Here is a 25,735-nt window from a genome sequence, read left to right as displayed (position 1 = left end):
CTGCTTTTAATGCTCACGTGTGAGCGTAAGTGGCATGCCATTAATTAGAAATATTATGTTCTTTTTTTTTTCTAAACTCTTTTGTGAAGGATCCTCATTATTCTAAAACTACTGGAATTGTCTCTTAGCAACAAAATATTCGGCAATAGCGCTAAATCACACAAAGCAGCCCATAAAATGATATCCAATGGACCTATTCTCAGAAACAACGGTTCCAATACACTTCCAATAATGCAATATCCCACCTAGAGGTTTCTCACAAAAATACTTTTATGACAGATGGCAAAGATAGACCACAGATATTTTGGTGTCCAACTGCTGTGATCTATGCCAATTGTGTTTTGTTTTTTATTTAGTCTACATAATTAGTGACTAAGATCTTGGTTTTCAGGATTATGGTGTATGATGGACATTCGAACACGCATATCATGGACTGTATTAAAGCAAGTTTTATGGTGTAAATCTATGTATATACACTGCTTTAGGACTACATGTAAATATGTGCATTGTTTCTAACGCCTAACTCCGTTTTCTGATGCTTTCCTTTTGGATAAATGTAAGAAAATTACTTCAGCCAACTGTCTAACCTGTATCTGTTTAAAGGGAATCTGTCAGCTGGATTTTGCATTCCAAACTATATGTGCGTGTGCCTCTCTCAAAGGCAAATCCAGCAATACCTTTACATGGCTAGTCCGTTCCTCCATTACTGAGAAATGAGCATTTGAATTGATATGCAAATGAGGCTGAAGGACTATGGTAGATCTGAAGCTTCTGTAACTCCAGCTCTGTTTCCAGTCCACCTCCATTGCCACTTCCTGCTTGACTGGCAGCCTCTATGCTCTGTATCTTTAGGCAAAAGAGCCATCAGTCAAACAGGAAGAGGCAGGGAATAGAGCTGGATTGACAGAGGCTTCAGCTCTATCCTAGTCCTTAAGCCTCATTTGCATATCCATTTCAATGCAGATTTAGTAGCGGAGGGATGTACTGACCATGTTAAGGTATTGCTGGACTTGCCTTTGCAATAGTTACATGCTTATATAAGTAGTAGACCACCATGGGCCCATTTTTAATAAGTGAAAAACTAATAGACCTTTATAACCGTGAAAGAGGTGATTGGAAGAACCGCGTGAGCCATCAGAGCGCTGATGTAGATTTATGTAAGGTATGTAAGGTTTTGCAGGATACAGGCTTATTCACCCGTCAGTTTTCACATCCATGTCTGTGATATTTTGTGATGAGAAAATGGAAACGGTCTTAGGAGCGCAGGAAAGAGACTCAGACAAGAGATGGGGTTAAACCACAACGCGTTTCGACGGAGGATCCGTCTTCATCAGGTGGAAGTTTATTAATGACATAGGGGATGGGGTATTTAAATGGGAGGCAGCCAATCACAACAGTCAAAACAGTCATCGCATGGTTGTGGCCTTCCAAGGAAACCTATTAAAAAGATCAAAAAATATTCAAGCTTGGCACACTTGCCCCTGAAGGCCTGAATTTAACTATAAATAAAGTGACCAGATAACTTTATTTGCCTTTTTAGCATCAGTGCTTTTTACCTAGATGCTATTGTTTACATGCTTTTATTATTAATATGGGTTCTCGCTTGTTTATTGGTCTTTTTACTGGTCTACTAACCTGTTAATAATTTTATTCATTTTTATCTATATTATTTTACTGCTCCTTTTTGCACATTTTATACATTTAAAACTTGTTTACCTCATGCTGTTTTATCTCACGTTTTATGTAAGTTGTTTTTATTTCATTTTTTTTTTAATAATATATGATGTCATCTTGTCGTAACATGTGACTATCATAACATATGACTGTTTTGACTGTTGTGATTGGCTGCCTCCCATTTAAATACCCCATCCCCTATGTCATTAATAAACTTCCACCTGATGAAGACGGATCCTCCGTCGAAACGCGTTGTGGTTTAACCCCATCTCTTGTCTGAGTCTCTTTCCTGCGCTCCTAAGACCGTTTCCATTTTCTCATTGCTCCTATCCTCCATTGGAGGTTTTCGGCTGGAGCTGCGGTGGAGACCTGACATTTTTGTCTGCCCCTGGGTTGCTTCCTAAGCGCTCCTCTGTGACCGCTTATCACTGACTCTTGTGATATTTTGTGGACCTAGTGGTCCATGCAGAAGACCTGTCCGATATCGGATCCATATATCTGACCAAACTCTACAGAGATAGTCTATGGGTCCGAGATAAAAAAAACAAACAAACGGAACAGCACTCTGATGTCATCCGTTTTTCACTGAATGATAGCAGAAGGTGGATAAACTTTCTTTTATGTCTCAGTTATCTATTTTGAAAAGACAAAAATGTAATACTGTTTTAAGAAAACAATCCTTTTCTGGTTTGCAGGTGAAATTACCTCCCATGATGGAGATTATCACTGCCGAGCAGCTCATGGAGTATCTGGGTAAGCAGAAAATGCTTTTAGTTTTGTTTTTTTTTGTTTTTTTTTAAGAAAATCCTTACTGCTTTACTTGAAATTGTTTTGGCATGCAATTTTAAGATGCTTGGCTCATGTCCTTGTTGGGATCTTCTGCATTATGCTGTCCCCATGAAAAAAAATGGTGACTATTTGGTATTGTTTCTAGTGTTGAGCGACCGTGCTTTGATAAGGTATTATCTGAGCATGCTCGGGTGCTAACAGAATATCGTCGGTGTGCTCGAATGCTATGTTCGAGTCGCAGCGGCTGCATGTCTCATGGCTGTTCAACAGCCGCAACTCATTCAGGGATTCCCTGTTTGTGTTGCAACTGTTGAACCACCGTGGGACATGCAGCTGCTGCGACTCGAACATAGGATTCGAGCACACCGACGATATTCTGTTAGCAGTGCTCTGTGATCAGTGGGGGTCCAACCCCTAAGATCCGCAACCAGTAGGAGGAATGGGGCATTTTCATCCCTGTTTTACTTTGCTTTTTCTAGCATCCCCATAGAGAATGGATGGAGTGGCGGACTGTCATGAGCACTACTGCTCTTTTTCAACGGGGATAAAAGTTCTCCATTTTGCCTATCCCAGTGGTCACAGCCAACGAGCAATAAGTTTCTACCCATCCCAAGATCTCTTAGTATCTGTACTCCAATGTGTAAAATCAAGTTTCAAATCTAAAATTAAAATGGAGTACTTAGTTTATTGGCCTTTTTTTACTTGTAGGCTGCGCAATCCATTCCTGTCATTATTGGCTGGTGTAGGGGGAGATTTTAAGTAACGCCGCTTTATTAACTGTTGGTTATTGATGTCAGCCACCAGAGATGTGGGGAAAGAGAATCACGCGGCATTTCCATCTTGTGTGACTCTACCCTGCTACAGCTCGTGAGTGCACGGGTACAGATAGGTTTGCTTTTCAGGATTCCTGCACTTCACCGCACGGTGCAGAGTTTGCAGACGACAACAATTTAGTTTCTGCTTTTAGCTTTCTGATTACAGATCTGAACAAACTTCCCCTATTGGGTTTCGTGGCACTATGGTCGGCCTTTGAAGTGGCCAACTTAGGAACACCACAATCTACAGTCATTGCTCTGAGTGACCATCAACTTATTTCTGAATGACTGAAAGTAGATGACATTATGATTAAATGTTAAAAAAAAAAAGTCCATATATAACTTCAAGATTAAAAAAACAGATAATTTCCAAACAAATTATGGAGTCCTATGTGAATATATCTTAGTCATTGTATAACGAAAATTAAATATATTTACAAAATAATTTGTTTCAATCGCTCAACATTTCTAAGACTTATTTATCATTACGGTCTGTGACTGAAAATATTGATTTGCATTCAGGGACTTAACATCTCTTTAAAAAATATATAATAATGGAAATACTATTTCTCTACTATAAATCTGCTGGAAAAGAAATCCTGTGTTATAGGCCCCATGTGCCATATTTGAATCTGTCATGTTGACCAGATGCAGGGGCCCCAACCACATTATAAGAGAGTTTGTTCACTGATGTATTTTACAAATATAATATATAAATGGCTCACTAAGCACAGCAGCAAGACTATTTATAAGGTAATACTTCTAAATCAGGCATACAGTCAGCATAAGTATTACAGTACTGGGAAAACCCACAACACCAAAACCAATGTTACCAGTAATAATCATGGATAAGTAATATCGCCAGAACATAGCCATATATTACCAGCATATAGGGTTGACTAAATAATACCACCATACTGATCAAGAACACAAAAATAAACGACCCCTCCTCTCACCTGTCAACCCTCCAACAATGAGTGGCTCTGTCCTTCTTCTCCTTGGTCAAGGGATAGATACAATGTGTAGATGTCATTTCACCGCCTGCGCAGTAGCATCTATCGGTAATCTGATAGATACTACTGGAGCCATTTTGCTAGAAGAGAAAAAAAAGCTGTCTCCACCAAGATGTCACCGGCGGCGCCTGCGCAGTAGCATCTATCTTGGCAAAATCCTGCTGTCACATTCACTTAAGTCATCAATATTTTTTTTATTTTTTTTTAAGTTCCTGAATGCTCCAAATGAGAGGTTACATGCGTGTTTTGTTGTTTATAATATGACTGTCAGTTTTGTGAATTGCTATCATCTAAACATCATATCGCCACAACATCCCCTACTTGTGGTTGGCATCAATGCAAGGTCCCTGGCGGGGGAAAGAGCGGAGCAACTGGGTCAGGAGTTGAAGAAAGGGTCAAGCTGGTCTACCAGGGGCATTGTCCTGATGTATCATTATAGTTTTGGTGATGTCTCATGCAGGGAATAGAGACCTCCTGTTTCTACATAGCGCTTAGAAGGATTCAGCTAGTGTGTTTCTAATCGCGTGTTGTCATAGACCAGTGGTGGCAGACCTATGGGACACGTGCCAGAGGGGTCACTCGCAGCCCTCTTTGCGGACACACTCGTCGTCGCCCCAGCACAATGGAGCCATTGTATTCCAGTGTCTCCCCTTCTTTTGCATGTGTCCGTCGCATCTTGTGATGGGATGATGTGACAGGAAGGGACAGGGTCTCCTCCAATCCACCAGTGCAAAGCTTATACCTGGAAGCAGCGTTGTGCTGTGGCTGCTGCGGATGGGATGAGGCTCCTGGAGAGGTTTAATTCTGAGAGGACTGAGGAGCTGCATAATGGAGCGAGGTTCTATTTATACATAGGACCAAGTGTGAGTGATCTGAGGTGGTGTTTTGGGGGCACAGATAAGTGGATATTCTTAAGTGGGGCTGCAATCTAAATGGTTGCACAGGGAAGGGGCTGCATATTGTAGAACTGGACATGGAAGGGAGTCATTTATGTGCATAGGGAAAGGGATGATTTTGTGTGTTTGGGGGGGCTGTGCAGGAAAGTGGGTGATGTTATTCTCATAGGGCAGTTTAAGAAAGAGGGTGATGTTGTGTGCATAGGGTTGATGTTACACCCGCCACACAGATGAAACCGCAGCAGCAATCCCCGTGTACCAGCCCCAAATGCCTCCTGTGAGACATGTGCCAGCCCCAAATGCCTCCTGTGAGACATGCGCCAGCCTGTTTACTATATACTCCAGCCTCACCTATGTATGTGCACCAGTCCCATGGGAGCAGTGATGAATTTCCCACTGTGAGAAGACATACTGTATAATATACATCTGTGTTGATGCAATGAAAAGGCCTTCTTGAGAAACTTTAAACTCGCCCTTCTTCTGGGTGTGGTGACTTAGGATAAAGTAGCTGGACCCCTCTAGTCTTCATTTCAGGTGCAACTACAGCTCAGTATTAGATTGATTATTGTGTAGAATCCTTGATAAGGTGATCTCTCAGGTGTCCAGAAGCCATTTTTTAACACATTACCAGGCTACATGGTGCACATGCTACTGTAATCAGCCTGAAAGCCTAAACCTGCTACCATGGCCTGCAGCGTCTCTGGCCTTGTCTCCCATTAAGCATGTCTGGGGCATCATTGGTCTAGAACTGCAATGTGAGCTGCCAGAAGCAACTTTTGATAATTTGCCTGCCCTGTTGCATTTCGCATGGCAGAACATTCCTTAAACAATGATTAATCACCTCATTGATGGCAGCTAAGGAGTGCGAGTTCATATAATTTTGGGTGTGACGTTCATACTCGTTGCAGAATAAATCAGAATGATTTTGGACTTTGACCTTTTTTCCATTATTTGCATTTCATTATGTCTATCCTGTGATTTCCGTAATTCAACAAAGTTTCCTTTTTGGTGCTGTAATTTCAATGTTGAAGGGTAGATTATGATGTAAGTAATCATCGCTACAGTGTATGATATTGTAATCTTATTATTTCATGCTTCACTAAAAATGTGGCCGTCTATATAGTTTACGCTTGGAAACATTGATTCTGACGTCATTCAGCACCAGGAGTGGAACACTTTGTGTTTGTGCCATTATTTGGTAAAATTTGGTTTCCCAAGCGAGTGCTTTGGGCATGGCAGCTACTACAAGTGCCAGTTTAGTGTATTGTGTATTGGTTGGTTCAGATTAACCATTTTAAGCTGTCAGTTTCGGATTGGGCATAATTCTAAAATATGAGTTTAACTGAACTTACCAAAATTAATGAAGATTTCATAACCGACATGTCAAAAGTTGTTTGTTTTTTTTTTTCTTTGATGCAAAATTAATGTGTCTGTTGGCTGATTTTCTTCACGGTTTCATTTTTTTGCTGGCTTTTAAGAAATGTCTATACTTTATAAATGTTTTTTTTCTAGGTGACTACATTTTAGAAGCCAAACCAAAAGAGATTTCTGAAGCTCAAAGGCTGAATTACGAGCAGGTAATGACTTCCTTTTTGTCTCCTTTCTTGTGCTTGTGTAATGGTGTGCTTTCTCCAAACTTGATCGATATCAATTAGCCATAATTGCTATTTATAATGTGTATTTTTAACAGCTTGCCGTCATCTTAGTTCTCCTAAGTGTTCTTTCACCAGAGTGTTCTGGATCACGACCCCACAGCAGGTGTTTTGTTTTGTATGTCTTTCTGGACCACCTGAGACTATAAACATCCGGTCATCCACACTTTCTCTGCAGTGACGCTCAAAAACATGAATGCAGAGCTAGAAGCTTGGAGGACATCCTGCAGTTGTGGGGATGAGGAGCCAGCAGTCAGACACAGCCAAACTACCACAGAGAGGCAAACAAGGCTTATTGCCATGTTTGCCATTTGATCAGTGTATACAGAGCACTGAACCAGCACTTGGGTATACACTTTCGGCAGAATTGACTGTGCTTCCTTCACCGGAACCAGTCATCATGCAATTGTTGGGTGTAGGGAGAGAACAGAAGGAAACTTAGTCAGCTCAATTATGCAGACAGGAGGCCAAATTCCCCCTGCAACTGGGTCCAATATGCCAGCCCCAGTTACTGGGGAAACCAGCAATGAAAAGAATATTAGTATATCTAAATGTCCTCCAAAGGTCTCTTCTTCACATATTATGGGGGTTTCAGGTTATGAAATAAATTAAAAAAGAAAAGAAGAAACATATATAAAACAAGACTAAAAAAAAAAAACACTCAAAAATGCTGTTTGTTGCTCTGCCAACCAAAAAATTTAAATATCTGAAAATAATGCAATTTCAAATATAATTCTTTTAAAGATCCTAAGTGGTATTAAAAAAATAATTAAAAATAGACATGGATTACAAGGTATAAAAATCAAGGCATATGTATTGCCACATAACACATAAAAAAAAAAAAATAAAATCAGATTTTTCAGATAAGTTTTTATTGTCAAAAGTGCATGTGCCTGGTCAGTATTGGGGAATGTGACCAGGTCCTAAACTGGTTAAAAGGAGTCTGACCCTTTTTTTTTAATGCTTCATATGTAAATTAGGGTCTTGTGCACCATGGGCGGGGCTGAATAGCCTGGAGCCAAATCACTCAATTCCCCTATATTTAAAGGGAACTTTGACCGCAAGATTTACCCCAAGGAGGGTATTGGAAATGCTTTATTCTCATGGTTTCTCCTCCCTTTCTCTTCTCATCCTTCCACTTAGAGATGTCAATCATGCCACTATGGGCTGTGATCCAACATTGACAGAAGATCAGGACTAGTGTGCTACCCGCTTTCAGGGAGGATTTATGGTAGTTTTTAAACACAGTAGCAATTAGGTATAACACAGTGCTCATTACAAACGGTATTAGGAGGCTGATAAAGCACTCCCAACACCTCCTCAGAGGAAATACTGAAGTCCGGTTCCATTTAATGTATTTTGAGCAGATTACAATGTTTTCTTACATTTGAAAATGAAACACTATTCTTATCCTGAATACCTAATTTTTGCAATGGTTGACACTTGAGTTCAGTTGTGTAGGATTTAAATAAAGCGGCTGTTGCTGAAAAAATAGTATTTCCACAGCATGTTCGAAATGAGCTAAAACCCAGGGGTTTGTTCTAAATTTATGTACACTTGTCAGTCTTGCTCCTGGGTTTCAGGATGCTATGGAAGCCTGCCGCTACCCTGGTGTCAAAGGCATATAGTCCCACAGCTAGAGAGCCACACAATGGGGAACACTGCTTGTAGCTTTCTGGATGTCTGTTATATTTCTGATAATATTACAATTATGAATCATTTCTTCCTGTAACTTGTACAGGTCCTCCGTTATTCCTTCTAGAATTGTTGTGAATTGACAGTTCAGGGTGTGTCCTTAGTCGTGTAATGTCCCATGGGAAATGCTAAACCCCATTCTCAATTTATTATATAGATATTTCTAGTAGGAATAACAGGAGCAGCACAATATGGAGTTAAAAAGATCTAGAATTATTTAGCAGAGAATGCAAGACTTTATTAAATTGGATATATCAAGGTTGGTGATGGGTCTTCATCTTTTTTGCTTTCTTTTTTTCGCCCCTTCTCCCTAGCGCCATAGCTTTTTTTTTTTCCATTTGGCGCACAGGACCAGTTGAAAGTTCGGTACTCCTGTTCGTGCAGTGGTTTCCATTGTTCTTCCTAGAAAGTAACATTGTAGGTTCAGACTGAAGGAACACAAAGGAACAAGGTGTAAACAAACACGTTACACTTTAGATTCCTCAAAGCACCTTTTACTGTGATGACAGCTGTACACCCCCTTGTTTAACTCATCTGCTTCCTAGCTTTCTGCTTGCTGAGGGGTGATGCACTCCTGAAGATTAAGAACAGCAGCACGGTTACAATGCTGGCCAAAACTACGTAGTCTCCCATGCTGCAAGCAGAGGTAGCTTTGCCTCTGTAGCATCAGAGAAGTGAATGGTTGTTAAAGTGGGCCAGATCCAGTAGCTTCAGAGCAGTGCTTGCAAGCTCTAAGGCCTCATTCAGACGTCAGTGTTGCACGTATGTGTCGTATCGGTTTTTATCACGGATACAACACATACCCGTTATAGTTGGTGATGAGCGAATGCGATCGGATAACGTGTTATCAGAGTATCTTGGGCGTGCTCGAATAATGTATTTGAGTCTCTGCGGTTGCATGTGTTTCTACTGTTTAAGGCTAGATTCAGACTAGCGTTTTTGCCAGCAGCGCACGGCGCCGCTAAGCCGCGCCCCCTCTGGTTATCTCCGCCTAGTATCGCACATCGCTGCATGCGATCTGCACACCCTATCTTTAGCATAGGGTGCGCAGACCCTGCGCTGGCCGTACACTAGTAGGATTTTGCGTGCGCTGCGCCCTTTTGACGGTGCGCCGAGCGCACCAAAATGCAACATGGTGCGTTCACGCACTGTCAAAAGGGCGCAGCGCACGCAAAATCCTACTAGCACACGGTCTGCGCACCCTATGCTAAAGATAGGGTGTGCAGATCGCATGCAGCGATGTGCGATACTAGGCGGAGATGACCGGAGGGGGCTCGGCAGGGGGCAGGGCTTAGCAGCGCCGTGCGCTGCTGGCAAAAACGCTAGTCTGAAACTAGCCTAACAGCGAATCGTACAGCCGCGGGGACTTTTACATATTATTCGAGCACGCCCAAGATACTCCGATAACACGTTATGAGAGCATGCTCGCTCATCACTAATTATAATCTATAATGCTATTCACATGGCCGTCTTGATCATGGACCGGGTGTCTGTGCCAAAACTCAGATATGTTTTTTTGGGTTTTTTTTGGCAGCATGGATGAAAAGTGCCATTACAAGTCTATGCTCAGTGAAAAGCTCGTATATCACACAGCTGACATCAGGGTACAGTCCGGGTTTAACATTGTAAAATATAGGCGAAGCTTTGTTATTTCTTTCTTTATCCATCCGTGAAAAACGCTGATGACACTGGTACCATTTTTTTCATGGATCTGTATTAAATATAGACGTGTGCATGAGGCCTAAAGCAAAGAGTTACAATAGCACATTTTTTGCCTTGGAAACCAACTGCCTTTGATAGACTGCAGAGGTATGTAAACTTTTGATCAGGGTCATTTGGATGCTTTGGGTTGGCATTATGATATAAAAAGAGAAAACACAGGAGTTTGACAATAAATGGTTTCACCCAACCACTAACCATGAGTGGGGAAAAGGTTTTGGGGTTATCATTCATATACTCTGAAAAAAGGCCAAGAAAGCAAAAATTCTGCTGGAGTATGTAAACTTTTGAGGACAACTGTATATAAATGGCATAGTGCAACAAAATGTGCCGAAACACAGCTCAGTTGACCAAAAAATATAAAAGTTCTGGGACTAAGAATATGGTGATACAAAACAACCAAAACATTGGTGTCTTTATTTATTTATTTATTTATTTATTTTTTCCTTATAAATTTCATTTTTTTCATCTGTGAAGTAATAAAAAATAAACTGGACAAGTGTGGTATCGCCATGTTCAAACTGACCGGGAGAATCATTCTCGCCACCCAAGGAATGCCGTAAAGGAAAAACCCAAAAATAATGTTTGCAGTTTTTTCACTATTTCACAACACTTGGAATTTTCTTTCCTGTTTTAAAATATACCGTACAATAAAATGGATGGTGTCATTGAAAACTGCAACATGTCTTGCCAAAAAAAAACCAAGCCATCATATAGATGTGCAGACAGCAAAATAAAAGTTATTGCGTTTTGTACAAAAAGAAAATTTTAAGAAACTAAAATTTACTGTGGCTGGAAGGCGTTAATAAAAAGATGTAAATTGTATAGTTGCTTTTTTCAATTTAACCCATTTACTAATTTGAGACAAATAATTTGAGACAAACCCAAATGCTGCAATTGTACTCTGAGTATAAATGTAATCAGGTAATCCCTTTTGATTGTAAAGTAAGGCTATGATCAGCATGGACTTTAAAAATGAATGTATGGCTTATAATTGTCATCACAATATCATCGAGCACTGGGCGATTCTAATATTTTGCCTCATAGTTTCTCTCCAGATAGTGAATTCACATCCCATTTACAAAAAGATTGTAGGAGTACAATATTCCTTCTTTCAGAAGCACTTTATGCAGAAGGGGGTAATTTGTGCGACGTCTACATAAAATACATTTATCACCGCTTCAGACTTGCTTTATTGTCGTCCATAACTGAGCTGTAATTTTTATCAGGTGCTTTGTGTTGTCAAACCCTTTGAAAGATGTTACTGTGACTGCACATTAGTGGGGAAGTTTGGCTTTTTACTTACTGCATTCATAAAAAATCCTGACGGCAGAAAATGTGTAGTGTAAATCTAGATAAAATGAAATACGAACTTATGTGATCCGAAATTGTTTCCTCTCCAAGAAAGTATTCCAAAGGGTTTATATTTACCCTGAGAAAGTCGCTAAAATTATGTTGAGATAAAGAAAATTTAATTGGGACCTTTCACCAGTTTTTAGACAGTTAGTTTTAAACTGGCCTCATGATGGGATAGTATAAATATAATAAAACCTCTCTTATTTTAATTTTTTAATGTCTCATCTTTGTTGCGAGATATTGTCTCTCAAAAGCTTAGGTTTTGATTAGCCTTTGGGGGCATGTGCATTTTCACCTGCATGACATTGACCAATCATACGCAAGAGGCGTCATGCGGGAAAAAGAACACTCAACCAGAATGTCAGAAGAACATGTCTTCAGCAAAAGATGGAACTATAGACTGCCTTGCTTTCAACTATTATGTCAGCAGCAACTGTGTAGTATAGAGCAGAGCTGGGTGTGATTATAAAGATCTTTGCAGCTGTAGCTCTCCTTACACAGTACTGTCATATCAGATGTAAGATGAAAGCTGAAGGTGTATATGACGAATTGCACAGGGGAAGGGGGTGTCGACTTTGCTCACTTCAGGGGAGGGGAGAGAAGGACTCAGCAGGGATCGGCTCTCTGGCACCACCACTTGCCACAGGTCAGTCAGGGAACTGCACCGAGGGCAAATAGTCGCCGGAAAGGCTTCCCTTATAGGTACGAGTTAATGAGGCACTCCCAGTGAGTAGGGATATATATCACCAGTCCAGGCTGGGGACATAGATATAAACCTCCCGGCCATCACTGCCAGAATTCCTCACTAAAACGGTACAAAAAGGCGCACTAGAAATATATAAGTATATATTTACAAGAACAATATACAGGTATACAGTCAGGAGTGTAGTACAAAGGTAGGATATAGATAGGTTGCATTTACCGTGTTATGTATCATGTGACCACAGGGAGGCGCTGCTGGATCACAGGTCCAAATCTTAGTTACATGGTTTACCTGGCTGCGTCAGCTAACGTATCCTCCTGCCAGTAGAAAAACTAAGTCCAGAAAGAGGGGCAGCCTTATATCTCCTAGGCTGTTCCCTCCCACACTCTGCTGCCACCCCTGAGCTGGGCTGCCTTCTTCCTCCCATGTCTGAGAATATGATTTTCTGTCCAGAATCGTGGATGGCCCATAACTTTCCGCCCAAAGCTCTGAATGGGTCGGCGGTGCCACCACTGGGTTCCGCTGGACTTTATCTGCTTATAGAGACTAAATATGCCTACCGTATTTAATTCCTAGTAGCTATGCTTTATAAATCAATAACGCAGAGTGCTACAGGTGGCTGCCGGGCACGGGTGTATGGGGGAAGGAATGCCAATTCGGATTATGTGCTCAGCTAGTCCAGAGATATTGCATTCTGTTATTATAAGTCATATTCCAGATTCAATACCTCAGGGCCTTGCTGTGAGTTGTTGTGCCACAAGGTCTTCATGTGCTTGGTCAGACAAAGAGAGCCAGCTAGCTGTAGCTGCAGGAGATTTCACACCCTTGTGTTAAGAGCTTCAAAGAGCTTCCTGGAGTTTTAATTAAAAGGAAGCATTGCATGGCTTTTTATGGCTTGGAGGAACACAAGGGTGGGGGCACATTCCAGGAGTGGACGGAGATGTCCTGAACCTATAATCCAAAATGGATTCTCCCTCGTCCCTCACAGTGTACTCCTACTCATCTCTGCTGTATTCCACCTTCCCCACACTGATTTCTGGGAGATGAAAGCTGAAGGTGTACTCCTACTCATCTCTGCTGTATTCCACCTTCCCCACACTGATTGCTGGGAGATGAAAGCTGAAGGTGTACTCCTACTCATCTCTGCTGTATTCCACCTTCCCCACACCGACTGCTGGGAGAGGAAAGCTGAAGGTGTTCGTAATCACACTCATCTCTGATGTACCCTACACAGTAGTTGTAGAGATCAGGACTGTCTATAATTACATGTCTCACAGGAGAAATCCTATTCTAACTTTCTGAGATAAGTTCTTTTTTTCACTTTGCTTGATGCCTCCAGCTTGTAATTGTCCAATGTCGTGCAGTTGAAAAAGTACACCCCGACAAGGAAGGATCTCTGTTAACACATATCATAAATTAAGACCTACGGTAGTTAATATCTCTGCAGAAATGCCAAAAATATTTATATGGTATTCAGCTCTGCAACCACTATTCCTTGATCTAGCCAGTTTAACATGCTCAAACTGTTGACGCGTCTTTATTAATACATGATAACGCATTGGTGCTGTATCCATTGTTTGTATACTGGACAATCTAAATTTACAAGCTGCCCATAAAGTTCCACCAATATTTCTGATATTGTTTGCAGTAAAAACTCTCTTTGAAAAAGTGGCATACATGAATACAGAACTAATGCGATTTTATCAATGTAAAGTAATCTGAAAACCCTTTGATCTGTATTTTCTGGAATTTTCAAATTCTCCTTTCTAATGTACGTACATACACCCTTACACATGCATATGTTCTTATGGATGGCTGAATACAATTCCATTGACCTATATTTTTACTATATATTTATTATGGCATTATCAAATTAATCAGCACAGTCATAGGAAGGACATCGGCCAATGATGCAACACTGTAGAAGTGGTATAGAGCCCCATAATGGGGCGAACGTATGCATTTTACCTAGTTAGTCATTGCCACTATCAATACAAAGCCTATTAGGGTATCTTTTATCCCGGGCAGATGTATTGCAGATTTTCCAAACATTGTGGCTTTTAAGTCTGTAGAATATACAATTCATATACTAACTGGTGCCAAACTTAAAGGGCTTTGTTTCTTCTTTTCTACTTTAAATATGGGTTTTATGTACTTTAAAGGGAACTTGTCAGCAGTTTTGGCCAATATAAGATATGGCCACTACCTTTCAGGGCTTATCTACAGCATTCTGTAATGCTGTAGATAAGCCCCCGATGTGACCTGAAAGATATACTCACCCGGGGGCGGTCCAGTCCGATGGGTGTCGCAGTTCTGGGTCCGGCGCCTCCCATTGATAACACCCTCCTGCTTGATTCATGGCTCCCTGTCATTGCGCTCCTGCGCAGGCGTACTTATCTGCCCTGTTGAGAGCAGAACAAAGTACTGCAGTCCGCAGGAGCTGGGCCTCTCTGACCTTTCCCGGCGCATGCGCACTACAGTACTTTCCTCTGCCCTCAACTGGGCAGATAAGTATGCCTGTGTTGGAGCACGATGCCAGGGAACCTGTGAAGCAAGCAGGCGGGTGGCATCTCAAGAAGATGGGAGGCCACCCAGTTCAGCCTATATTACGTCAGAATAAATCCCCAGATCTACGTCCTTCTAAAGACACTAATAACTGTAAGATACAATATTGTCACGCTCCAGGAAGACATCCAGGCCTCTCTTGAACCCCTCGACGGAGTTCGCCATCACCACCTTCTCAGGCAAGGAATTCCAGATTCTCCCTGTCCTAACAGAAAAGAATCCTCTTCTGTGTTGATGGAAAAACCTTCTCTCCTCCAGACGCAGAGAATGCCCCATTGTGAATGTTGTGTTGCTCCCCTTTGAAAGGGGAGCAACAAAAAAAATTGTTTAAAAAAAAAAAAAAAAAGTGTAAATTACATTACAATAGAAAAAAATACTAAAATCCACGGTCATGCGACAATACCAAGACATTATGATTTATACTTGTGGGGGATCACAAATATAAAGTTTTTGTTTGTTTTTTTCACCAGAAACGCTGCAAAAAGTGGTAGCATTGAAACACTAAGAGGAGGAAGTGAATGGACCCCCACCAGAGAGTATAATCCTTTAAAATTAGCTCTTTATAGATATTTATCTAAAATAATGAGAATTAGAAATCTACTGGACACCAAACAAAACAGGGACAGAATGTTGCCAATAAAATACACAAATTTTTAAACATAATAGTCCTTGACCTCATCAAAGGGTCACATCCCACATACATGACAAAACAACCATATCCAAATGGATATCAAGAATGTATGACAAATTATATTGTTAAAATCAATTTATTAAGCCAATATTAAAATAATACATATTATGAATGCTCACAGATCATGCAGAAACGGTTAGGAACCGGCATACAAACACCCCAGAAAATTTTTTTTTTTTGGTATATATACAGCACTAAATAGTATGGAAGGCGTTCACATATATATCTCAAATGAATACTCACAATTATCCTATGTTAGATATTGCACTAATGCAAACAAAGTCAGTTTGAAGCAGCAAAAAAAGACATCCCCTAACCACTGCTAATGACTGCAATGTCTATGTGCAGTGAAAAATGCATCATGGTGCCTAAGCTGCCATTAGTAAACAAGTATCAATGTGCAAACTACAAGGACACGAGTACGTGTTAAATAATGAGCCCCCACACTATATGGGCTAAACGTACTAAATGTAAAACATTACCTGAGACGCTGTGTCCCGGACCCACACCGCGTCCCCTAACGCGCGTTTCGGCGTACCTTTTTCAAAAGGTTGTTTTGTCAATAAAATACACAGTAGTAAGCCAGTAAGTCGGTGTCTTGCAATATAGCCACAAAGCCACAAATAAGTAATTGGTAGCAAGCATCAAAAAAAGTGCAAAAATATACATGGATATTAGTAAAGGTGTAGTGACAAAGAAATGTCTGCCGATTTAATGTTGGACCAAAATGCCAAAGTACAGATAAGATGTGACATCAACGTAAGATTGGATTTAGTGAGTATGTGTCATTGGCAGTGCAAGGAAAAGCACACTCTGTTAGCTGCATTAAGATAAAGTGCGGTGTGCTAGCCCACAGAAACATGGGAAACAACCATGATAAGAGAAGGCTTTGAGCAAGCCTAATCAAGCAGAGTCTGAATTATGGGGGTAAACTTACTGATTTAGACGTGGCAACACGCTGTCCCCGCCGCCCTGGTATTATACCATCAGAGTATATGTCCCTCAAATTTTCCTGCACCATTTTCCTGATTTTTATATATTTTTTTTTAATTTTGATTCAATAAAAAATTAAATTTTATAGTATTTTTCTCTTCTTTTAGTGGGCTATACCTCACGCCTGGTTTTTGTGCGCTATATTTCATGTGACATTAAGGCTATGTGCGCACGTTGCGTATTTGCTTGCAGAAATTTCTGCAAGGTTTCTGCATCTCTTGGCAGAAAAGCGCAGTGGAAAATCCACGGTTTTTTTTGCGTTTTTGATGCGTTTTTGTAAATCGATAGAGCTAAATAAAAATGTATTATTAAAATAGGAATTGTGATGTCATTTTCTTGTTCAACCTCTTCTTTTTCATTCTCCATTGAAGACCAAAATATCATTACATACAGTACCATGTTCAAATTTATAATGTTTACACACACAAAACAAATGTGTGAAAAAAAAATAAAATATATATATATACTGTATATGTGTGTGTGTGTGTGTATATATATATATATATATATATATATATATATATATATATATATATATTGTCTGACGGCCATTCCATTCCAGTGCCAGTTGAATTCCAACTAGAGTACAGCTCATTCTACTTAAAGTGCTTCTGATTAGGTGATCACCTATCTTATTTAATGAAGGAAAGTATAAAAAACCCTGCTGTGATGTTCACAATAAATCCTCTTGCAATAGGACAAGCTGGATGGAAGAACAAGTGCTAGTAATATCCCAAAAGTAAATAGGAATGAAAAATTAACTTTTATCCATGCCAAAGGAATTGAAAAGAAAAGTCTTTGAGTGAGGAAAATTCTGGCTTTACTAGCAGAGAGATGCAGTGAGTGTCGTGTTGCCTCCATCCTTAAAATTTCTAAGACCGCAGTCCATTACAACAAGGCCAAGCAGCAGACATTGGGGACAGCAAAGGTACAGACCAGCAGAAACCAACTCTCCACTGACCAGGATGACTGTCATTTTATGTGAATGTCACTCAGCAACCGCAGGATGACATCAAGTAACCTACAAAGAGAATGGCAAATGGCAGCTGGGGTGAAGTGCACGGGAAGAACAGTTCGTAACAAACTCCTAGAGGTAGGGCTCACGTCATGTAAAGCTCACAAAAAAGCCTTTCATCAATGAGAAGCAAAGGAGAGCCAGGCTGAAGTTTGCCAAAGACCATAAGGATTGGACCATAGAGGACTGGATAACCACTCACAAATGAAAAATTATAAAATGGAGGACCGTGAAATTACATAGTAACAAACAAGGACTGGAGTAAAGTAATCTTCTCTGATGAGTCTAATTTTCAGCTTTGCCCAACACCTGGTTGTCTCATGGTTAGACAGAGACCTGGAGAGGCGTACAAGCCACAGTGTCCTGCACCCACTGTGAAATTTGGTGGAGGATTGCTGATGATCTGGAGATGTTTCAGCAAGGCTGGAATTGGGCAGGTTAATCTTTGCGAAGGACGTATGAATCAAGCCGCATACAAGGTTATCCTGGAAAGACAGCTGATTCCTTCTGCTCAGGCAATGTTCCCCAACTCTGAGGACTGGTTTTTCCAGAAGGACAATGCGCCATCCCACACAGCTAAGTCAGTCAATGTATGGCTGAAGGACCACCACATCAAATCTCTGTCATTGCCAGCCCAATCTCCAGACCTGAACCCCATTGAAAACCTCTGGAATGTAATCAAGAGGAAGATGGATAGTCACAAGCCATCAAACAAAGACGAACTGCTTAAATGTTTGTACCAGGAGTGGCATAAGGTCACCCAAAAGCAGTGTGAAAGACTGGTGGAAAGCGTGCCAAGACGCATGAAAGCTGTGATTAAAAATCATGATTACTCCACAAAATATTGATTTCTGAACTCTTCCTGAGTTAAAACATTAGTATTATTGTTTGTAAATGATTGTGAACTTGTTTTCTTAGCATTATTTGAGGTCTGCAAGCACTGCATTTTTTTTTTTTGGTTATTTTGAACATTTCTCATTTTCTGAAAATAAATACAATATTTAGTGCTTGGAATTTCGTTCAGTAGTTTATAGAATAAAAGAGCAATTTACATTTTACTCAAATATACCTATAAAGAGAAAAATCAGACAAACTGAAAATTTTTCAGTGGTCTCTTAATTTTTGCTAGTGCTGTGTGTGTATAATGAACATGTGTCTGCCAGATACCCTCATTAATAAAACAGTACATAAAGTGTTAAAGACACACACCAGCCTATGTAGGAGCAATAACATTACTAACCTACATGTGCTGTAATAGCAACTGTCAGAAATCAGCGCAATATCTGTTTATTTTTCAAAGAATGTAAAAAAAAAACAATTGCATGGGCTCCCGCATAATTTTCATAACCAGCAGAGGGATGTTATATTTCTGGGAAGGATCCAGTAGCCATAAAGGTTTTCCAGGCTATTTAATATCATCTCACAGATGTTTGCTTAGCCTTTACTGGCTAGTTTACAGGGGAACCCCAGAAAAAAAATTGGCATGGGTTCCCCCTATAAAATCGAACCAGCAAAGGCTAGGCAGAGAGCTGCGGGTTGATATTAATAGCCTGGGAAGGGGCCATGTATATTGGCACCCCCCCGGGCTAAAAACAACAGCTCTCAGCTGCCCCAGAAATGGCGCATCTTATAGATACGCCAATTCTGGCACTTAGCCTGGCTCTTCCCACTTGCCCTTTTGCGGTGGCAAGTGGGGTTCATATTTGTGGGGTTGATGTCACCGTTGTATTGTCAGGTGACATCAAGCCCACAGGTTAGTAATGAAGAGGCGTGTATAAGACACCCATGCAATACTAATCCTATAGTTATATGGTAAATAAACACACAGCCAGAATAAAGTCCTTTATTTGAAATAATCACACTTTATTGAATCTTAATTTACCATACTTACTGAACACCTAATCCTTGACGCCCTCGTCTCCTGCAAACAATCAAAAAATAGTAAACCAACATATAATACTATCCAGCCTGAGGTAGTCCATTTACCGAGTGTCTCACGGCGATCTCACGTGTAGAACAGTCACATTGACAGGAGGTAATTGCTCCTGCAGGGTATCACTGCGCTGCCGTGAGAAGTCACCTGAGTTTATCAGCTCCGATGCTCTCACGGCACTACCGCTGTGTGAGAACTTTTTCACGCAGCGATGCCATAAGTGAGAGCACCGTATCTCATCAGCTGATGTACTCCGGTGAACTCTCACGGCGGCTCAGTGATAGACTGCTGGAGCGATTACCTCCTGACTGTTTATCGCCGGTGGCCGGGTGACATCGACGTGGGACACTCTGTATTAAATGGACTACGTTGAACAGGGAATATACAGTATGTTGGTTTATTATTTTTGATTGCTTGCAGAAGACTTGGGCGTTAGGAATTAGGTGTTCGGTGAGTATGTAAATTGTATGTGATTTGTGTCAATGTTTTGATTTTTTTTTTTTTTTTTATAACAATTGAACTCAGGCGCTGGATGATGAGACTATTCTCCCATCATTGGCTCATGTTTTCTCTGTTATATGTGACGGCAAACATTGCCGGATAGGAGTAGTAGTCCCATCAGTCGACGCCTAAGTATAATCACTATGGGCTGTTCGTTACATGGGTACACACAGAGACACCCCCAGGCAGATAGACATGCAGATATTCTCCGCCCGCACACTCTTTCTCCTGACATTTCCTTTGACAAATCTGCAGTGTTTTTGGCAGCAAATCTGCAGCAAATATGCAAACCTTTTTACACCTACGTTTTTGCTGCAGATTTGACTGACTCAATTGAAGTCAGTGAGTCACAAACTGCAGAAACGCAGAAAGAATTGACATGCTGCACAAAATAAAATTGGGGAAATACGGATGGAAATTTACGGATCATGTATCATAGAATCATAGAATCGTAGAGTTGGAAGGGACCTCCTGGGCCATCTGGTCCAACCCCCTGCTCAAAGCAGGATTCGCTAAATCATCCCAGTCAGATGTCTGTCCAGCCTCTGTTTGAAGACTTCCATTGAAGGAGAACTCACCACTTCTCGTGGCAGCTTGTTCCACTCATTGGTCACTCTAACTGTCAAAAAGTTTTTTCTAATATCTAATCTGTGTCTCCTCCCTTTCAGTTTCATCCCATTGCTTCTAGTCTTTCCTTGTGCAAATGAGAATAAAGTTGATCCTTCTACAATGTGACAGCCCTTTAGATATTTGTAGACCGCTATTAAGTCTCCTCTCAGGCTTCTCTTTTGCAAACTAAACATTCCCAAATCCTGCAACCTTTCCTCATAAGACAGGGTTTGCAGACCGGTCACCATTCTGGTTGCTCTTTTCTGAACTTGCTCCAGTTTGTTGATGTCTTTTTTAAAATGCGGTGCCCAAAACTGGACACAGTATTCCAGATGAGGTCTGACCAAAGAGGAGTAGAGGGAAATAATGACTTCACGTGATCTAGACTGTATGCTTCTGTTAATACATCCTAGAATTGCATTTGCTTTTTTTGCTGCTGCATCACACTGTTGACTCATATTCAGTCTGTGATCTATTAGTATACCCAAGTCTTTTTCACATGTGCTGTTGCTTAGGCCTATTCCTCCCATTCTGTATATGCTTTTTTTCATTTTTATTGCCCAGATGTAGTACTTTGCATTTTTCCCTGTTAAAAACCATTCTGTTAGTTGCTGCCCACTTCTCCAGTTTATTTATATCTTTTTGTATCCTCTCTCTCTCTTCTCTAGTATTAGCTATCCCTCCTAGCTTTGTGTCATCAGCAAATTTAATCAGTTTACCCTCAATTCCTTCATCTAAATCGTTGATAAAGATGTTGAACAATACAGGGCCCAGGACAGAGCCCTGTGGTACCCCACTTGAGACATTCTTCCAACTGGATGTGCAGCCATTTATGACCACTCTTTGGGTCCGATCACTAAGCCAGTTATGAATCCACCTAACAGTTGCCTTGTCCATTCCATACTTAGTCATTTTTTCAATAAGGATTGTATGAGATACTTTGTCAAATGCTTTGCTGAAGTCAAGATACACTATATCTACAGCATTTCCTTGATCCACCCAATCAGTGATTCCGTCATAGAAGGAAATTAAGTTAGTCTGACATAACTTATTAGTTACAAACCCATGCTGACTCTGTTTAATCACTTCATTCTTATCCAGGTACTGACATACATGTTGTTTAATAATTTGTTCAAAGATCTTTCCTGGTATAGAAGTCAGACTCACCAGCCTATAGTTGCCTGGGTCCACCTTCTTCCCCTTTTTGAAGATAGGAACAACATTTGCTCTTCTCCAGTCTTCTGGGACTTCTCCTGTTCTCCAAGAATTTTCAAAGATTATGGAGAGGGGTTCAAACATTTCTTCTTCTATCTCCTTCAGTACTCTGGGGTGTAATTCATCTGGACCTGGAGACTTGAATTCATTTAGGTTAGCTAAGTGTTTCCTCACTATCTTTCTGTTTATAGATATCCTGGATTCTTCTATTCCCTTAATAGGACAATGAAGAACAGTTGATGTTACATTTCCTTTCTGAGAGAAAACAGATGCAAAATAGAAATTTAAAAGTTTGCCTTTCTCAACATCCTGTCTTACCATTTCATCATTTTCATCCTGTAAAAATCCTATAGCATCTTTGACTTTTCTTTTACTTTTGACATATCCCCAAAATCCTTTATTATTGCTTTTGACATCTCTTGCAAGATGTCAAAGATGTGAAAGATGTCAAAGATGTGAAGTGCACAACACTTCACGATTGTCATTGCATTACCTTGCTTTAGTATTCCATTGCGTTTTTGGAGCATTTCCATGTGTAAAAAAAGCCGCAAAAATGCATCGTGTGCACATAGCCTAATTGTTGTCCAATGTAATTAAGACTTGATGGTGATTAACATTACAGTGATAAGTTTGTTTAGAATGTTATATGTTCTTTCTCGAAAGTTACATTCAATGGAGAAAGTTACTAAGAAGTTCTTCTACGTTAAGTAATTGCTCTATCCTGGAAACACACTGTGAATGTTTTTGGTTGAGTCCTTTTCTGTTTAGTTTTCTTTACCATTAAATACTAAGATTTCATAGTCCCACTGACTCAAGATGAGCTTATGATGATGTTCCTTATCCTTATGGATGCCAGTCAAGCTATATAGGGTGGGAAACTTGATGTCATTTAGGAGCATCTCCATCGCCTCGGCTGGATACACGAATTGGCAAACGGCATCAACATGCTTTAAAATTTTGCATAATTCTGATCTACTAAGAAGACTGCAAGAACAGAACGATCAAGTATTTATGTAGGGTATAAAAGATTTGACAGGTTCCCTTTTAAGGACAAAAATAGTTGCTCAAATTTGGAACAATATAAGTCACTTGTCACACAGGTACTGAAGAAAATTTAAAAAAAAATAGATCGCCATTGGAATGCCACATTCCAAAAAAACTGATCTGGTCAACAAGGCCCAAAAGACTACCAGTCCGAAAGGAGTTAAACTGTAAAGTCCAAATGTGATAACCCATGGTACATTGCATGAGTGTCTTCAGCTACTTAGTCACTTATATCCATGCAATGATGCGTGCCTTGTTCTGTGCCTTCTTGGCTGATTGTGTAGTAGCGCACTTGTATTACACCGACTGAAGAGCGGTACCTATAAAAAGAGCACATTAACCTAATTCTTCCACATGAATAGGTTATAACACTGATGTACTGCTGAACTAAATAAAGCAGCCGGAACAAAACTACAAGACCCACAACAAATTCTCATCTACAGTTCTTTTTGACTATTTTTTTTTTTTTTGCATCTAAAGATGATTCACAAACCAAAATAAAAAATAGAAAATTCCTACAGAAATGTATGTTGAGCATATTGTTGTTTTCCAGACAGGTAGTGCTTTCAGTGCTGAGCTCTAGTTGTCAGGTAATGAGTATGATGGGTATATGCTTGGCTTACCCCTAAAGAAGACTTCAAGCACCAGTTATAGCTGAACCTTTCTAAGCTCTATGTATAATCAGGAGGTCAATTTTCCTTTTATGAATCTGTAAGATGCCCAAGCGAGGTAGTCGTGGGCGAGCTTCTGTTCCCACTTGCTTTGGCATCCTACAGACATCTCATGTCCCAGTCCCGGTATGCTGCTATGTGTGAGACATCACACTTGCTTTGGGGCTGCAGGCCTTCTCTTCTTCTGAGTCCAGGAATCCCTCTTCTGGAACCAGGGCAGCAATTAATCCAGGAGACACTAGATTCATAAAAACAACCAAACTTTTATTTGGTAGACATCAGTATACACAGTATTTACAGGCAAATGTAGAGGATAAGGCCCAAAGGGTTGTCATATTTCCCACAGGTATCGGCTAAAACTTCAGCCCTAGATCTTGGTATAGGTAGAATGTCTCTCTCACTGGCTTTCTTAGCCCTAGGGAGTCTTCCCCATCACTAGCAGTATATTTGGATTGCAATACCTTTCACGCCATGTAGTATGAGTCCATCTTTCCCTGTAGCATCACAAGCTGAGTGTGCCGCAGGTCCCTGACGTCCATCTTGCGGTTGCCCCAGGCCATTACACTGGATCACATGGAAGGGTATTTTCATCAATCCACTGCCCTAAGTATTAGGCCCACGCTGTCCCTAGCAGCTTCTTGTCCTAGGCCTGCTACTTTACCCGCTGCGGTCCACACACTGACTAGCCCTGTCACTTCTTGGAACTGCTACCAACTCTCAGTTCACCCTCCCAAACTGGGCCTGCCACTACAATTAACCCTGTCTTAGCTAACTGCAGCCCCAATGGGTATCATCCCTTTATCACATACATGAACAGCAAATGCGTTTAACCCTTGGAGTGTCAGGAAGTAAACCTTCAGCCCCCCACCACTGCAACAAATCAAGAGTCACTGGAAAAGTCCCTTACAGGGGGAAGTCAGGACTTGAACAAGGGAATGATTTATGTGGGTTAAAGATACTTCCTATCTCTACATAGAGCAGTCAAAAGAGAAGAATTAACTGGGTAGAAAGGCAAAATGAGCAATTGTAAGTACACCATGGTATATAATATGGCAATATAATAAGAGGATAAAAACTTTGATGAGAGTTCTTTAACCCCTTTCCTACATTGGATGTAATATTCCGTCCCAAAGATGGAATATTACGTTACACGCGATCAGTGGCGCTCATGGGGGGAGCGCAGCTGATCGCGGCCGGGTGTCAGCTGACTATCACAGCTGACACCCGGCACTATGTGTCGGGGGCGGTCACGGACCACCCCCAGCACATTAACCCCTGGCACACTGCGATCAAACATGATCACAGTGTACCGGGGGCATAGGAGAGACGTGCGCAGGGAGGGGGCTCCCTCCGTGCTTCCCTGCGACCCCCGGAGCGACGCGATGTGCTGCATCGCTCCGAGAGTCCTCCTCCCTGCAGGCCCCCGGATCCAATATGGCCGTGGGGGCCTTCAGGGTCCTGCAGGGAGGCGTCTTCCTCACTGCCTGCTGAGTGCAGGCAGGAGGAAGCCTGCAGCAGCGCCTGTCAGATCGCCGACAATATAATAAAGTAAAAAAAAAAAAAAAAAAAACGTGTAAAAATAATTTAACAAAATCACAAAATAAATTTTAAAAAAAATTATTCCCTAATAAATTCTTTTTTTTTTTTTTATTAAAAAAACCCATAAAAGTACACATATTTAGTATCGCCGCGTCCGTAACGACCCGTCCTATAAAACTGTCCCACTAGTTAACCTCTTTAGTGAACCCCTTAAAAAAAGAAAACAAAGCAAAAAACAATGCTTTATTATCATACCGCCGAACAAAAAGTTCAATAACGCACAATCAAAAAGACGGATATGAATAAACATGGTACCGCTGAAAACGTCATCTTGTCCCGCAAAAAACGAGCCACCACACAGCGTCATCAGCGAAAAAATAAAAAAGTTATAGCTCGCAGAATAAAGCGATGCAAAAATAATTATTTTTTATATAAAATTGTTTTCATTGCATAAAAGCGACAAAACGTAAAAAAAGACATAAATGTTGCTGTAATCGTACTGACCTGAAAAATAAAACTGCTTTATCAATTTTACCACGCGTGGAACGGTGTAAACGCACCCCCCAAAAGAAATTCATGAAATGCTGGTTTTTGTTCATTCTGCGTCCGAAAAATCAGAATAAAAAGCGATCAAAACATGTCACATG

General features: G+C 40.7%; 1 protein-coding gene across 1 annotated transcript in view; it reads left to right on the top strand.

Moving 5' to 3' along the window:
• The window catches only part of MINDY2 (MINDY lysine 48 deubiquitinase 2), an 85,066-nt gene that overhangs the window by 20,271 nt on the left and 39,060 nt on the right, over positions 1-25,735 (top strand). The window contains exons 2-3 of the mRNA XM_073586968.1: positions 2,370-2,427; positions 6,700-6,764. Of these exons, the coding sequence (XP_073443069.1) occupies positions 2,370-2,427; positions 6,700-6,764 (123 nt within the window). The remainder of the gene's footprint in view (positions 1-2,369; positions 2,428-6,699; positions 6,765-25,735) is intronic.

Source organism: Dendrobates tinctorius, unplaced genomic scaffold, assembly GCF_039654945.1.
Source record: "Dendrobates tinctorius isolate UK_male_01 unplaced genomic scaffold, ASM3965494v1 ptg000097l, whole genome shotgun sequence".
NCBI classification, from domain to species: Eukaryota; Metazoa; Chordata; class Amphibia; order Anura; family Dendrobatidae; genus Dendrobates; species Dendrobates tinctorius.
Note: the sequence above shows the minus strand (reverse complement) of the source record. Positions and strands in the feature narration are given on the sequence as shown.